This window comes from Antedon bifida, chromosome 9, assembly GCF_963402885.1.
Source record: "Antedon bifida chromosome 9, ecAntBifi1.1, whole genome shotgun sequence".
Taxonomy (NCBI): Eukaryota; Metazoa; Echinodermata; class Crinoidea; order Comatulida; family Antedonidae; genus Antedon; species Antedon bifida.
In genome coordinates, this window is record NC_136234.1 from 3,883,815 (window position 1) to 3,901,753 (window position 17,939).

The 17,939-nt window shown below is 32.5% G+C and overlaps 1 protein-coding gene across 1 annotated transcript in view; it reads left to right on the top strand.

Annotated features, from left to right (window-relative positions):
• Positions 1–17,939, top strand: part of LOC144852539 (fermitin family homolog 2-like) — a 44,921-nt gene that overhangs the window by 17,079 nt on the left and 9,903 nt on the right. Inside the window, exons 3-8 of the mRNA XM_078710416.1 lie at positions 1,692–1,925; positions 2,097–2,523; positions 12,178–12,388; positions 12,767–12,901; positions 13,254–13,303; positions 14,506–14,630. Coding sequence (XP_078566542.1) covers positions 1,692–1,925; positions 2,097–2,523; positions 12,178–12,388; positions 12,767–12,901; positions 13,254–13,303; positions 14,506–14,630 — 1,182 coding nt within the window. The remainder of the gene's footprint in view (positions 1–1,691; positions 1,926–2,096; positions 2,524–12,177; positions 12,389–12,766; positions 12,902–13,253; positions 13,304–14,505; positions 14,631–17,939) is intronic.

The following is a 17,939-nucleotide window of genomic DNA, read 5'->3' on the forward strand; positions in this document are numbered from 1 at the left end:
CAAAGGCCTCATTGGTTTATTTCTCATTAAACACGCTGTAATGCAATAAAAATTATTATTCATCATTTTAGTTTTTCACGTGAATGAGCTATATGTAATATTGTATGATACATCAGAGGCCTTATTGAGGCAGTTTAAAATTACACAATTTTATCTGAATCATGCCATGTAACACTTCAATATGCTATGTATTAAATATTAAAGATTCAAATATTAAATATTAATACGATACGATGAATATAAAAAAACGAAAGTGTAGTACTTCTGACTTGTTAACATAATATTCCTCACCTATATTGCCTCTTTTGTAGTCTCTTTTAGAATTGTAGTCATGGTAACTGTATACAATACCCTTGTTTATCATCTTTCATGTTTTTTGTGACTCCCTTTACAGCCTAGCCTTCTCATGATCATCATCACCATATTACATTTTCAGCCTTAAATAATAAGGCTGTCTGTCAACTAAACCATGGCAATAAGTCATGTTTTTTTTCTTAGATTATACTGTACAAGAATTATCTAATAAATTTCCTTTGAGCCCCAATGCTTGAGAAAAGTTCTCTCCCATTTGTCTCCCTCCCCACCATCCTATACCAATGGGATATCTTCTATATGTCTCATAATAACGATATACTGTACAGAGATACAGGAGTGTCATTATCTGACGTGTCATACTAGGTACAGTGCATCTTATAATTACTATGCTTGGCTCTGTTTCTGCTGCATAACGCCAACTAAACTGTTTTATTTCAAAATAGATTAAAAAAACAAGCAACTTCACACACTATAGTTTTTGCCATTATAAATTATATTATTTTATGTCAGAAGGATTAACTTTCTCAATGCCTACAATTCTCATGGGAAGTGTCTTTTTCTGCTAGCTAGGTGCAATCATCACAGTGCGTTTTAAAATAAATCATTTAAGTAGTTAATGGGTATCGGCTCAAAAGTCATCTAGCAGTCTTCTAACGCAGCAGCGTTTAGAAGGATGCATTTAAAAGTGCTCGTTTGTGGTTCACTCTTAATTCAGTACTTGATTGCATCCCATGTTTCAAGTTTGAGTCTTGGGTAGAAGCGATTGTTCTCGGATCTATAAAGTACCATTTCAAATATCTACAGTACATTCAGTGGTGTAATGGCCCCTGGATTAGGAACCCTAAGTGGCCCTCCAATGCTAGAGGCCTCTGCCGTTTTTAGCCTTTTAGACATATTTTAATGCCTGTTTTTTTCCTCTGGGCACTGCTCAGGGGCCCCCATAAGCTCCTTGGGCTTAGCCAGTGAGAGCTCATAGGTGTTACGCCACTGTCTACCGTACTTGTTTAGCTCTCAGTCTCATTGTCATTAAAATATTTTTAGCAGATTAAATAATTAAATTATCCACCGATGGGATCATGAAACATGGTTTATATATTATGGATCAATAGCACATTAGGTTCTACGTTGTAGTTGTTGAGGTCATTGACTACAATATTTAAATTTTTATTTTATTATACAATAAATATATTATACTATTTGCATAACTTTAAATTTTATTGCCAATAATAAGATCCTTGTGGGTATTTTATATGACCCGTGAAGAGCTGCAGTATAAAAAATATATGTATACAGTATACGAAAAAAATGTTTGACCCCTACAATTTACAGTATCTGATTTGCAAGACTATTATAGTAAATTACAATTATTTTTGCAGATGTGACAATGGACTGGTCTGACCACGCAATGTGGTGGCCAGATAAAAACACCTGGCTGCTTCGAACCAACTCCACGCTTGACCAGTGTCACGTGATGGCTGATTCTAAACTCTGGTTCACACCGATGCATAAAACACTGCGAGTACAGCTACCAGACATGCAACTCCTCGACCTACCTGTTAGTTTCTCTAGTATGGTGTTTAATGCCGTACAGGATTTGTGTAAAGATCTTGGTAAGCTAATTAAGTTATAGATTGCAGTAAATTAAATCATTTTAAAAAGTTATTTACTAGTTGTGTAGTGCCAAAAGGACACCCTCGTCTACCTACTTTATTATCCATTCTGAGAATTTGAGAAGATACATTTGTTAAATTTACATTTTTTTTGTTCATTTATTTGTAAAGGTATTCGTCATCCAGAAGAACTATCATTTTTAAGGCGGCCACAAGAAAAATCGTTATTAAAACCAAATGGTAAAGACACAATAAGGAAAAAGCGGGGCGACAGAGACCGAGACTCAATGGCGTCTAGTAACAGTGCTGATTTAGCATCCACCGGGAGCTTGGACGGAATTGCTCCACACTCTCCGACACCTTTTAATAAATCCAGATCCGGTACCAATACTCCTGGTACGCCCGGATCAAACTCAAGTTTCCCAGGACAAAACGGAACAGCTGTGTCAATATATAGCACAGGATCTAGCTATAGTGATGGGTCTTGTGAAGGCCTCAACATGTCGCTCACAAACAGTCCTCAAGTACCTACAAGAGAAGCTTTAGATGGACTTGTCAGGCCGAAGACATTCAGAGAAAAAGCCATAATAAATAAGGGGTAAGTACATTCTGTCATTCTAAGGTTCCCTGTTTTCCTAATTTAATCACCCAGAATCCAATGTTTCGCAGAGACAAAAAATGCTACCCTTTCCACTTCAGGAGCAATAGATGTGATTTTCATTTCCATCACGTGTCTGATGAGTATTTCGATTTATGTGAGTGTTCATAATGACGTCATGACTCATTTCCTGACCTCTGATTGTTTATGCATTTTTCGCAAAAAGTATAAACCATTAGAACTACTACTAATTTCGCTGAAGCGAGAAAAACTCAAGAAAGTTGTCGCAGAAAGAGATTTGGAAGATGGAAAAATAAATATGTATTCGTATAAGCTTACGTTTCGATTCATGCAAACAAAGCGGTTTTTAAGGATTGCAGAATAAAAATACACCACCAATAAATGTTAACACATTTTATAACATCCCTGAGTTCATCTGATTGTAGTTAACTTATAAGGTGATCCCTTATTCATATTCCTGGTATGACTCTTCATCCTATTCCTCCTGTGTGATGTGAATCCTCTCAACGCATCAAACCTTCAAGCCCTCTCTGCCCCCTACTAAGCTAGGGTCAACTAATGACATACACACCACCAAACAGAATACCAATTGCCAACCTATTTTGTCCCTCCTGGGTAATACTAATACAGTAATAAAGACTCCTTTTTTTACTTTGGCACCAGAATATTATTCTATAAATGACCTAGTAATCAAAAAACAATTTCAAGAAGTTTTAATTGTAATTATAATTACCCTCATGAGACTATTTGCTTGAATGTAAATTTGTGAGAAAAGTGTTGTCTCATAGGTTATCAAAGGTCAGTGACATGACCTATTTCATTGGTCGGAATTATGAGGATAATTAATTTTGATGTTGATATTAAACTACTGTACTTTCTTTCCCTTAAATTTATAAAACAGATAAACATGTAGACCTGTAAAAATAGATTAACTCCATTTAAATAATCTATTGTACTTTATGCCATGTAAACTAGTATGGTTTTTATCAATCTGTGTGATAGACGTACAGTACTAAGCTATCTTCTATTGTATAATACTTGAGAAAAGTTCACTCTTTCTGATAATACTTACTAATTAAAAATGAATTACTAATAAAAACTTAATATTACATAACAACTATGACATATTTTTAAAAATATGGAGAATAAATGAATTACACAGTTGTGACACTGCACTTTGTCCAAACTAACAGGAAAATTAAAACCTTTCCAAAATCTACTAATTTTATTATCGCTGCAAAGAATAGTAAAAAAGTGTTTCCTCTTTTGTATAAAAAATTGTGTCATGTTTTGGAAGAGTTCAGAGTTTGTAGTTATTGATAAATTAATTAAAATGCCTACTGCATACACTGTAAGGTAATAAGTAAAGAAAGTAGAAACTATAAAAGTATGATGCCATGACGAGATAAAAATGGTGTCATTTTATTTTGGACTTTGTACTGTACCAGGGTATTGTTTGCTTAAAATATTTATGATCCTATTTATAGATAAAAAAAATATTGAATATTGTACATTAGTGTACAGTATGACTGTACTACTACTAGTGTACTTTTTAAAATGTTAATATGACAGTCCCAATGGAAGCCTAATGTCCGGGCAATCTATTAAAAAATATCTCACTTGGGAAAATTGACAGTTTGTTAGATCAAGAACCAAACTGTGAATTAAATTAAATGCCAGTGTAAACACAATATTCATTGCCTCAAGTGCTGTGTTCAGATGAGTGGTCATCTCGTATTGACCCTTTGGACAAACGGTCAATTGAAACACCTTGGGTCAACAGAATAAGAGTTTATAGATTGTGTTAGTGACTGAAATGTGTTTTTATCTGAAATCTTTTAATTGTAATATGTTGACGACTTCTTTGATCGTACAATACAGTACTGTAGTTGTTCACATCTGACTGTGCTGTATTATCTGATCTGATGCTATTAATGGTGGGAATGGCACTATCAAGATTTCTGATTTGACAGCAATAATCTTGCACAATCCTTTCTCTTATTCAGATTTGAATTGTCTTCTGATCTTTTAAGATAATTTTATGTAAATCTTTAGGCTCCAGGTAGATCCACAAACAAACCATTCTAATGCTGGATAACGTCGTGGATGCTTATCTGTTTGCTAATTTCAATAGCCATTGTTTATTTATACTCTGATCCAATTCTATACAAGTGTTTCAACTCTGTTTGGGTGTTTACCTATTCTCACGACTAATGTACAATAGTAGCCAAACAAAATTAACAAGAAAGGAAATATAGCAAAACATTCAAGCTTTTGGAATAATGATAAATTTATTTTTTAGGTTGATTTAGTTTATAACATAGACAATGTAGTAGTAGATAATCAAACAAAGTACATGTCCACTTCTTTGTACAGTTACTCTGTAATTCTTTTGACGTTCTTGCTAAATTAAGATTTCTGGCAACATTCGACAACATCATCGTATCTGGTACATTTCCTCTGTCCATTTGAACTTTTGCTACAAATAAAATAAAAGTGAAAGAAGAATGTATTTTTACTTTTTGTGTAAAGTTTAAAAGTCAAGTTGCTGGTAAACACTTTCATAGCGTGGGTTTGTTGTTTAATAGATAAAATGAATATATATATGAAGTTATATTTTTCATTGACTACAATCACGCTCACAGATAGGTGTTTTATGTAAATAGTACAAGTATTTCTGGAGGCGTTTTTTATCAAACAATGTGCATTTTAAAAGTAAACATTTTACTGTAGGTTGTCCAACTTTGAACTAATAAAGTATGGAGCGTCGTCGTTTCTCTTAGAACACTCAACACATTTGAAACTTTATGCTTTTTTATAGTACAGTACTGTATGTTTTAATATAAAAAAGTCTCCCAAAATTGTCCAAAAAAATGTTGACTAATCAATGTCACTAAAACATACCTTGTTTAACTTTAATCTTTTCCTGATGACTTATGGGAAATGTGTTTATCCTTCGCTAGGATGTTTTTAATATTTTCCCAATATTTGGATAAGTTCAAGTACTTTAACCCACATTTTACGGTATATTAATATTGACTGATCATGAAGATAGCAGTCATAACGATATTGACATAACTTTGTATAGTAGTGACTTTAGAACAAATCAATATGTAATGTGTACAGTTGATGTAGCTTTGATGTGCTAAGTAAAAGAGGGAGGTGCTTGGATGTGTCTTTAGCTTGTGTCCTCTCTCATGTGTCTATAATAAGGTGCTATCAGTAGGCTAGATAAATTGTCCTGTTAACTTTATCAGAAGATTTTGTTTCATTGCACTAATATAAATGCAGTTGTTTTTTCTTTTTTTCTGTTTAGGGGTTGGTATAAGACAAGTTCTTTTACTTCTATTTCCGATCCCTGAAACATGTCCTATTATTTTTACCATGTAACTTATTGTAAATGTATGCTTGTTTTTTTCTTGGAATGTTTCAAATAAATGTGAATGAATGAATGAGAAAACAATTTTAAGGAACTAAATAACAGTGTCCATATCCATTAGGATTATACTTTCTGTAGATAAAAGTTCTGCAGATTTAGGGTTGTAATTGGAGAGGTTACGTCATGAGGATTCAACTTGTAAAGTGATTAATGACTTTTAAAAGCATGTTATTGTTTACTGTTTGGTTCTTCATGGACAACCCATCATGTAATTGGAAAGCTAAATAATAAAGTTATCTTTCTTCCTAGTAAATGTTATCAAATTAAAATTTAGTAACATTAAAATTGTGGTTTATGTCGTAATTATTGTCCATTCGTTTTGATACAATGAAACCGTTTATCTTTTCTTTTTTTTAAAAACCATAAATTATGAAAGTACTGTATCTACCATCCCACTCACATCAGAAAATCTACGTCATAGATTGTTATCAGAAGTAAACAAAGATTGTTATTTTACCCACAAAACCACTGAACTTCTGTAAAATTGGTCATGTTTTATGGTGGCTTTCTATCATAATGTACAGTTGTAGATTCACAAAACTAGGTTCGAGTCACACTGGGTTTTTTAAGAGGAAATGAATGGAGGAAATAAAGATGGTTTGGTTTTCGGTCAAAATATGTGTAGTTTTCTCAGATCTCATTTAAGAAACAAATAAATGTTCTTCACATAAATGTTTTTAAAACCGCTTCAAATAAATAATTAACAATTTTGTATTTTTGTTGTCAAAAGTAAATACAAATTTTTCGGGTGGCCGCTTACGGGACGTAATTTATCACACAAAAAATCTAATTTTTAGTTTTACTGTATAGTGGCTGCGGCCGTTTCGGGAGGTACCAAATGCACTAAAAAGATAGGAAAAGAACAAGCAGGCTTTTGAAAGTGCGGCAGCTTACGGGAGGGGGTCCATATGGGAGGTGGCCGCTCATGGAGATTCAACTGACAAATTATAGCCAGTAATTGTTTTTGTTGATACACACCGATTGTTTAATAGATTTACATCATTTATTCATAATTTGTCATGAAACATTACATACGTTTCCAGGCCATTGACTGGTAACTTGTTATTTTTAGCTTATTTATCAAGATGTAGGTCAGATAGATAAGGTCACACTAGTAATTAGCATCCAATGGGTTAAGCTGTTCCCGATGTTGCGAGTTTAATTACACTTTCTACACGGGCGGTGATGGTGGAAGATGAAATGGTGAATGTGTGATGATCAGTGTTGGATCTGGTTTAAATATATAAATAGATAACTAGCAATTAGTGTTCTACGATCATCAAATTTTTGCCCCTTTGCACTAATTAGTGTACTAGGATCATCATACCATAATGCACAGTTTTCAAAATGTTGTGCCCTATTGGCATGATGTAAGATTTAGATGCACTAATTAGTATTCTAGGATAATCATACCATACTATAATGCACAGTTTTCAAAACGTTGTGTCCCATTGACATGCAAGATGCACAAAAATCATCATAGTGTAGTAGAGTATAAATTGTAATGCACAATCTTTGTTGGTACATAAGATGCACAAAGTTCATCTTACTTTGTGATGAACTAATGACATCATAGGTCTTTTTTTTCAAAGCCCTAATTATCAGATTGTTTTGCGAGGCAAGTTCAATTACCTAACATCGTGTTATGTTTTATGGGATTGATGGAGATGAACGATATTACCATATCTAGCAATTACAGTACCAACGGGCACACATAACGTTGATTGAATCAGCAAAATGAGAATTTGTAAAAATGTTCAATCCCATTAGTGCAAATTAGACTCGTCGTGTCATGTGTAGGAATTGTGTACAGTATGTATGTTTTAATTTGACCAGATATTGTCCTTTTGACAGAGAAGAAAATTGGTAAAGTTATTGTTGCCATTCTACAGTATACCATGATTTGAAAATAGGCAATAGCCACTCCCCCAACAGTTGTTGAAAATATAACCTCCTTGGCAGAGGTACAATATTAATTATTATAATAGTAAATAAATAAAATATCTGTATTGTGTTGAATACCAACCAGAAGTTAATTAATACAATAAACAAATACAATACTTAAGCACATACCGTTATCAACTTTAGTATAATTATTTTGTAATTTGTTCACTGACTAAATATTATAAGCTAGCAGCCACTAGTCGTAGGATCACTGTCTATCTAACCATTTGTATTGGCTTACCAAGATTTCCTGTCAAAACTCAATAGGTTCCGCCGTCGGTACCCAACGACCTAGACACTATCAGTCGAAAGTGTTACCTCCTAAACCTGAAAAATTACACTTATACAATTACAGTTTATCAGAGCCTTTTATTACGCATCTGTGCGCATATTATGAATAGTGGTATACTACTAAGTATAGATTTTACCTACTTGTAAGAAAAGATTTAATTGTTATATTTTGGAGCCAGAATTATGGTAAATTAGGCCTGGCTGCCAATTAGTATGTTTACACAGACTACAATGTATAATCTGGGTAATGGGGTGTATGATGTGGTCTTATAGAGATGTAGACAGTTTTGTAGGTTAATTGATTTTCGTACATTAATGTATTTTACTCCAGGTCTAAGTGCAATGGCCATTGACAGTAACTATAAACAAATAGTATGAATATACGGTACAATCTCATAATTATTTCTTATTAAATTGAAATACCAGATTATATTCACCATTTGAATGGAGTGCGAGAAGTGCCACCATTCTAAAAATAAGATGCTTAGTATTCAAAGTTGGGAAAGAGGAGCTTTTATTTGACAGGTGAACTCCAACTTAAAGAGATTTTAATTAAAAATTGTAAAAATTTGGTGTTTATCCAAGCATAAGAAATATATCTTTATAGATTCAAGATTCAAGAAATTGTATTGGTCCACTTAAAAATGGAAATTCATTTTGCTTGGCATAATTAAAACAATAAAACAACAAGAAAAATACATCGCATAAGCAAGTTTAGTACCTGTTCTCAGTTATGTAATAGGGAAGCCCAATCTTTGTGATCATGGTGCACTGAAGCTGTACACCTCGCACTTACTCGCGCGAAAGCTCTTACCTATCTTTCAATAATTTCGTAACCATGTATTACATACAAGATGAAATATGTTATTTAAATGATATTGTGGTGAAAAGCTTAGACTGTGTCTAGCCTTGCTAGGAAGTCTGTGGATATTGTTACTAGGGTTAATACTCTATACCAGTTGGACACAAATTACCAAGGGACTTGTTACAGTCCATACTGCTAACCCATCAAGTCTTAGATTCCATATTTCCTGTAAAATGACTACTACGCAATAAAACCTGTAAGTGTAACAAAACCGGTAACCTGTTTACAATCGTGACAAACATCTCAATTACAGAATGTCTATTTCACAATTTTTTTGGTGCCGAATTTACTTACAATGTTTGTGATTACGACAACATTTAAAAGTATACTTATCTGTATAACCATATGACTGAGTATACAGTAATCCTATGCTCAAGAATTGTCCCACCACTTAAAATTAGGCTAAATTCGCACACAAGTTTATTCTTAATGGAATATGAGTACTGTATACTGTAATTCCAACACCTTAATTTTCACCAATTTGGTACCCAGTGGCCGTATTTACCAATCACACTTAAGTGAGATATTTCCCTTAAATATTAAATATTTCACTTAACTCAATATTATTTAAGTATTTCCCTTAATAAATTGTATTCACTTAGAAGTATGAATGATGAATACAGCCACAGGCCTGTAGCTGGAACTAAACTTTTCAGTCACAGTATTATTTGTGTGTACATGTACTTCTTCTACTTCGACAGACATATTTACTAGGTGGGACAGAATTCTTAGAATTTGACAAAAATATATCAATGTTTTCAGTAAAGTACTATATACTTGGGTTCAAGTATCTTTTTTGCCAATTCTTTCCAATGAACCATTTTACATAATTAACAGTCTACTAATAATAACACTATGAATATTTTATAAATTCAACAATATTTGTCATCCAAACTATCAAGTTTCGGGAGAGAATTCATAGAAACTGTATTGATGTCAGAACGTTGACTTTAGTTACCATTGAAAATTAAATTGCAATTATAATTAGCCATTTGTGAATTTAATTAAACTAGTTGGTCAGTGGTCATGGTCATTACATTTAAACTCATCAATTGTTTTAATTTAAATGAAGGATGGTCACTTTATGACAAAATTAGTTTCTGTGATGGTATAGATTTTGACAGGATGAATGATGTAACTGTTGGTCAAAACGTGACTGGCCTGACATGGTCAAGTAATTCAATGGTCAATTCTGTTAGATAGATCACTGTACACAATAACAATATTGTTGCCATGAACTCGGTTGCCTTTATATACGAAATGATATAAGGAATATTTTAGTTTTAAATATAATAATTCATCATCATATACTATAATGCAGTGTCTTCTGTTAAACTGTGAAAGGCTTTCAACCCACGTTACTTTTTACTCTCTTTTTCGTTTGTATTTTAAATATGGCTTTTTTATTGTTGCCATGAACTTGCGTTTATATGAAATGATTTAAGGAACATTTTATTTAGTTTTAAATGTAATAATTCATCATATACTATAATACACTGTCTTCTGTTAAACTGTTAAAGGCATTCAACCCACATTACTTTTTACTTTCTCTTTTGTTTGTATTCTAAATTTGTTTTTTTCTATACTTTTTTCTGTCACTAACTAAGTATAATCTATCTTTGTACCATAAACCCACAACACAGGGAACTTTTACAATAAATACTAGTAATAGTACATCAGAACTTCTTTTCCCTAAAGAATTCTATTTCACCACAGCCACAATAAATTGCAGGAAGTATTCCGCATTATTACTCCAGACATTCTCCCTCTTCCTCCTTTTTACTTCCTCTATTCCTTTCCTGTTTAGATATTGCCAGTTAAAACAACAGAAGACAAATAAATTAACGCCGACCTCTTGTACGAACTAATGAAGGAGGTTCGAGAGGTACTGTAGGCTTATACCCGAGAACCAATATAATTGTGTGTTTCAATCCACATTGAATAGTTATAAATTTGAATGAAACATCAACTTTTTTCATGAAAGCATTTATTTATGTAACAATGTTAGTTGTTACATAAATTGATAAAAAATATGTAATAGAATTTTATGATTTTTTTGTAGTGTTACACTAATAATATATGCCCCCATCAATAATCTATCACCAAACAGTATGATATTAATTTCACATAATAGCAACGTCTCAACATGAATGTGATTACAGTACACAAGTATTGTGGATTAATGTTTAATAGATTTTTCAGAAATAGGGATTACTATAAAGCCGGATACAGATTTACATCAAATTAGGTATTATTTACATCAAATTATTAACTATATAGTAGTACTTTATTCCAACCATAATTTTTAAATTACATTTTTAGAATGGGTTTAAAAATTAATCTTGCCTTTCACATACAAATTGTTTTTTGGTATTAAATTTTAGATAATTAATTTTAGGAAGTTTACTATATTATTATTAATTAAATCAGTGATTATTTCATTCATATTAATAAGTATGTTCACATGGTCTATGCAGACTTCAAATCAATTCAGTTTAACCTTTATATCTGTTGGCAGGCCAGCAAACATTGTTAAATAGAAACCATTTCTGCTTCGCTGATTGCATGATGATTCAACCTTTTCGTATGGCAACAATTGCAACGTTGTCATCCTTAGCTTCTGCTTTTGCTCGGAGATTGATAGTCGGTGTTGCAGATTAATTATGGAGATTGAGCAGGGCAGTGAGGCCGAGAAATCTAACGCGTTTGTTTATGTTGGTGATCAGTGAAGCGTGACCTTTTCTTAGTTCAATACTCAGTCCGGTTATTTTTGTTATATTCTTTGTATGTTAATAATAGCAACAAAAGAAAGAAAAATGTTATACTGAATACAAATACATATTTAAGATATAATATATAAGATGTTCAATTTACTCCTATGTCTTGTCTAGACAAAAAAAAATGTTTATGTAATACCAAATAGTACTTCCTACTATCCTCCCATTATTTTCTTTTTTGATTATTATTATTTTGATAATGATATATATTAATTAAAAATAATCTTCACAGTAAAACTGAATTGCGATTGATTTTTACATGATAAAATTTGCGTCCTCCAAAAAATAATAACAACTGTCTTGTCTGATCTTCTCAGATGGTTGGACTCGTCGAAATCACTAATGGAACAAGGATTACGAGAAAACGATACGTTGATGTTGCGTTATAAATACTTCTCATTCTACGACCTCGATCCAAAACAAGATGCGGTCCGAATCAATCAGATCTACGAACAGGCTAAGTGGGGTTTGTTGACGGAGGAAATTGATTGCACTGAAGAAGAGATGGTTATGTTTGCCGCGTTACAAGTAAGTTGACGTTCATCAAGTCATCACTAGGCATTATTTGCTTAATAATATTCACACTCTTTTACGTTTGTATTGATAGATTGCCTTTCTAATTTTGTGAAACAAAACATTTAAGTTTGAAAAGATTTCATCAGTTCTTGAGAGAGTTGCTAAGAAAATTCAACTTCCTAAAAGCAATCTTACAAGGCATGGTTCAATTGAAAAATAACAAATCCTTTAAAAACAATGTCACTCTGCCAGTAAAAATTGGTGGTAGATCTTTAAATAAAGTAAAAAAGCGGTATCATTATAAATGTTTACAGTGCTAAAGTATAAAAGTCTATACATCCAAAAAATTGTTTTCTTCCATATGTTGACAACAATTTTTTTCTTTCACAGCTTCAAATTAATTTACAATCAATTCTGCCACAACAAACGGATATGAATGCAAAGAATGGCAAAGATGACATTGATGCTGACCTTCTGGATCTGGAAAAGGTTTTACAAGGAACAAACATCTCTTCAATCTCACATGTAAGTGCCTTTTAGGTCTATTTTGTGCCCAACTTACCCGGATAAACCGACATTTGCCCTTCCCCACAAAATGGAGGACAAATACAAAAAGAAGATTTTTTTGTGGAACACTCCTACCTGTTTTCTTTGCTTCTAGCTGTAGTTTTTATATCTTGGCTGTAAATTGAATATTTATATTCTACAGAGGATTGTATGTTGATTATTGTATATGTATTGGAGAAAGCTTTGATAAATGTCAAAATGTATTGTTGCATGTACAGATTTTTTTTTTCTTTTTTTTTTTTATAGACAGGTAGTAAATTATATTTTAGCTTGTGTTTTTCATAATGTTCTGAATCTCTTCTGTCCTCAGCATGACATCACAAATGTGCCAGAACTGAAAGATGAATTCAAATATTTCAGGTAATTATTATTAATAGATTTTTAAAAATGAAATCATCACTTACTGTAAAAAGTCCCCTTTATGTAAAAAAAAATCAAATATCTACTAGGGTTTTACCCTAATATATACTATATAACATAAAGGAAATTGCCCTATAGTTTGATATATCCTATTAGTATGTTGAAATTGTTATACATTTTATATTTATAGCAGCAATAAATACTTAAAACTACTTGTTTCTGTTTTCGATTCAATAGAAAAGATCATTAAACAATGCAATCTTATAACTTTGCATTGACTGAGTAATAATCTATTTTCCTGTTGCCTGTAAAACACATACAACACCTCATAACATAAACAATTTAGCCTTTATTGTTTTATACTGTTATGCATATTTTCCTGTTTAAGGAATCCTATTTCTCCTTAGTTTTTTTAATGTACAGTTACCTCTCTTAAACACTTCTTCAAAGTCAGCCTGACTATCTTTAGTTTCTACATCATACCATGGAGTCATACAGTACAAGTTTATTTTTACACAAACACACAGGCATAGGCATTGGTCCTAAGAGAGTGAGGATTTCCTCAATTTTCCCAAGAACCCCAACTTTTTTCCTCTCTTTTTAATGCCTGACATCCTCCTTGCCGCATCCCCCCACCCCTTTCATCTTTCAAAACGTTTTGTACCCTTGCACACAGTATGACATTTGTCATAGATGTACACACATGATGGATTAGAAGGTTGCATTATATACCGACAAGTGTCATTGAAATGATTCCCTTGCATGGATGAAATAGTCTCAGATTGCGTGGTTAAAATGTTGATTAGATCGCTAAGAGCATGCCTGAAGGTAGTAGTACATCATCATGAAATAATGAATAACAAGGCTCCTGGACTATGAGCTAGGATAAATGCCAAAAACAATCTACAATTGTAATGAATTGTAAGAGAGAAGCAGTATACTAGATTGTTGAGTGATAAATGGCCAAAAAAAAAATACTGTAATTGTACTAAATTGTTATAATTATATACATTGATAACATTAGTTGAAATTGAACATATGTGTAAACTCTGCAAGATTTAACCAACAAACTTGGACAAAAAAAACCATCCCACTGAAGACTATTGGATTTCTAACATTATTTTTCCATGATTAAAGAATAAACAAATATACTATAGCTTCTTGTTTATTTTTATGTCTTTTGTGGGGTTTTTTTTGTACAGACCAAAGAAATTAACACTGAAAGGATACAAGAAAGGCTTCTTTACATTCAGAGACATCCACCTGACACAGTACAAGTCAAAAGAAGATATGCCACACAATCCATTACATAAACACAGTTTGAAAGGTAAGGCATCACTACAATACAGATGAAAGGTGCCATAATGAAAGAGGTGCCATATTGAATGCACTCCTTGACTGGGATGTTTTGAGCAGATAATCCTCGGATATAGCTCCTCAAACTACTCGCTGTTTATGCAAGCAGTGGGAGCAAGGCATTCTAACCACAGGATTCTGAGCTCCAGAGATCAAAGGGTTTATCTGTGGCTACGACACCACATGCCGCAGTGGATATGTACATAGTACAGTACTGTTGGTATTTGTCGCAGCCAGACATAAGATCAAAGGACTGTTATGAGTTCCTATCTTGACAAGGCGAGCTCAGTGTCCTGTTGTAGATTGTCTTGGTGGGAGTGCAAATGACCCACTTGAATGCCTATTTTCTTCATTTAATCAATTGTGTGAAAGCACAGTATTGTTGATTGAGCTTTCTATAACATGCAATTTGTGTGTCAAGTCAAAAAGCAACCTCAATTAATTTCCTAAATACAGTAAATCCCATATTCTAATCTTATATCAAAACGAAAGTAACTCATAATAAAAGTTGAAAAGTTTAGTTTTACGTAGGTTAAGTTATAGTTATCAAAACAAGCTGACTAGAATAGGATGGTCCTTATTCCTATGACTTTAACAAAGGTGTATTGTACTTGTTACACCCACGGCGTCCTAGTAGTTATGCCAGCCAGCGGTGTATTTATGCTAGGGGATGATAAGGGTGTAAACTCTTCACTCATTAAAAAGCTGGTGACACAACCTCACAAAAATGAACAATAACTCGTCAGTCTCATCAATAGTCACCTAATAAACATTAAAAACTTCATGTCACCAGATTAATAATATTTAAAGACTTTCTTCTCATTAAATTTCTGATTATTAAAAGGTGTTTCTAAAAATATCTCGTAGATCATACTTTTGATATACTGTACATTGTTGGCGGCCATATCGGACTCTCAATATTTCTATTAGAATCATTGTGAAACTTTCACTTATCACCATCGCCGCCAAAGGGCAAGCAATTTACAATGTTCCACATGTTTTAAGGCTTTTGAGAATAACTGAAAATTAAGTATACCTGCAAATAATCGATATCAAATTTTAGCTTGGGGCCACAACGTCTTTCCCAAGTCACAAGGTATTGCCATAGAGTCATGTGACCTAGATGAAATGTGTCATTGTGGGGTTTTTCCAGTTTATTCCAAATATTGTAGAAATTTTTTATTTTTTAAACATCAATAATTAACATACGTTCCATTTTATATTCCTAAAAATGCTTTACAGAGGATGACAGACCACTGCTTTTATATAGTTATATTATAAATGTTTTATACTGTATAAATAAAAAGCAATAATAAAACTTTATTATTATCTAGGAAATGTGACATGCTGACATTATATCCCCTAAATTATGTTGGAATAGAAATTATTATATCAAATATATTTTTTATCACATTATGAATGATAATATTTTGAATACATTTTTTAAACATAAATTGTTTTTCTGTTTTCAACATATCATATATAAAAAGACAATATATGAAATAAAAATATATATATATATCCAATCTGCAGACAGTACTGTTTCGATCTTATTAGATCTTGTCAGTGCGGCTTTTGAAAAATGAAATGTACCGCATATATATATATATAAATATGAAATGAAACTCAATTTATAAACTTGGTAACAGTCTAGACAACCAAATTAGGTTATGTCATTTAAATTAATTCTTTTTCAACTTCTTAGAAAGAAGAACTGTAAATCAAGTATTTATAGGCAGATGTTCTTTAATCTTATAATATTCATTATAATATTATAGTATTATACAGTACATAGTTTTGTTTTTATGCCTACATTTACCCCTTCCCAGGGTGTCTAATTTCTACTGATGTTAATTCTGATTGATTTGTCAAAAATAAAACTAAGCACATATTACAGTATAGAAAGCTAGTTTGAAGTGGAAATTGTATAGAAGGGAATAGATTGACTTGTTGACGTTTACAAGACAAGTTAGGCTAACAGGACCCCTGACTATGATGCAGCGTGATATATTACTGAGAAACGAGATGTTTTGGCTGTGGCTAACACTGCATTCACACTATATCTACAATCAAGTAAAATCATAAACTACTTTCAGAACTCATTGAATTTTAACTTATGTATAATCGGACGATGACGTGACCACGGCCTCGTTTGCAAATAGTTTTGCGGTAAAGATTTATAACGAAAGCATGATTAGGAGTTGACTACTTCCTACTTAAGCCTGTGCAGCATTCTCAGCGTGTCTTAACGTTAAATCTTTCCGTCATTAAAAACTCAATTAAGTATATTTGCCAAGTATTTTGCATTTGTCTCAGATGCCTGTATCATATATCTATGTTGTATAACGGTACATATACTTTCTTGTCTACTTTGAATAAAGTACTAGAAATATTATAGATGATGATATTGAAAGAAATTTCTGTCAAGCAAATTTAGTATCTGATTTAGGAGCCTCTTTGAGGCCTATATAATTTAAATGTTGAAGGTATTATAATGCTTTGATGTTATAAATCTACCTTTGGCTAAACTCCCACACTATGAGTTGGATTTCATGTGTGTACTTATGGGACATTCTCAGAAATAAATGAACTAGCCTGGTGAACCCTTTTTTCTCCTAAGAGCTAGATTAAAAGGTGTGTACTGGATTGTTTCTCCATATCTTCATTTAAGTTCTTCCATCTGTACAGTTTTGTAATAAATAGCACCTACTATAAAATGTCTCTTATTATAACTCTTAAACAAACTTGTATAGATGGATTTAAGGGGGTCAGCCAATGTTTTGGCCATGGACCTCCATAGATCCTGGATTCCTGGATGCACCACAAACTTGCCACTAGAACCCTATAAATTATATTAGTTGCGATCCTTTAAGCCTCGTCTAAACTACCATTATCAAACTTTATGTGACAAAATAATGTGATGTTTCCATATATGGACATGATGATGTCACGTATCACCACCATATTTGGACACATCACACTTTTTTGTCAAACTTGTAGATTAGCTAGTAGATTTTACACTGTGATAATAAACATACCAACACTTGGAAATATATTGCATTTTTTACTAAAATGTTATTAATGTTCTTATGATTCATTTTTGCTGTGACAGCTGATGACTTATTACATGTTACTGGTAGCGTAAGACGAGCACACGTGTTATCCAAGATGAATTATATAAAGACGTAACTCAAATCTACCATCATCGACCTTGTTTTGCCGATTATATAATCCATCAGTACATTTAAAATATAAAATAAAAACTATTCACACGTAACTT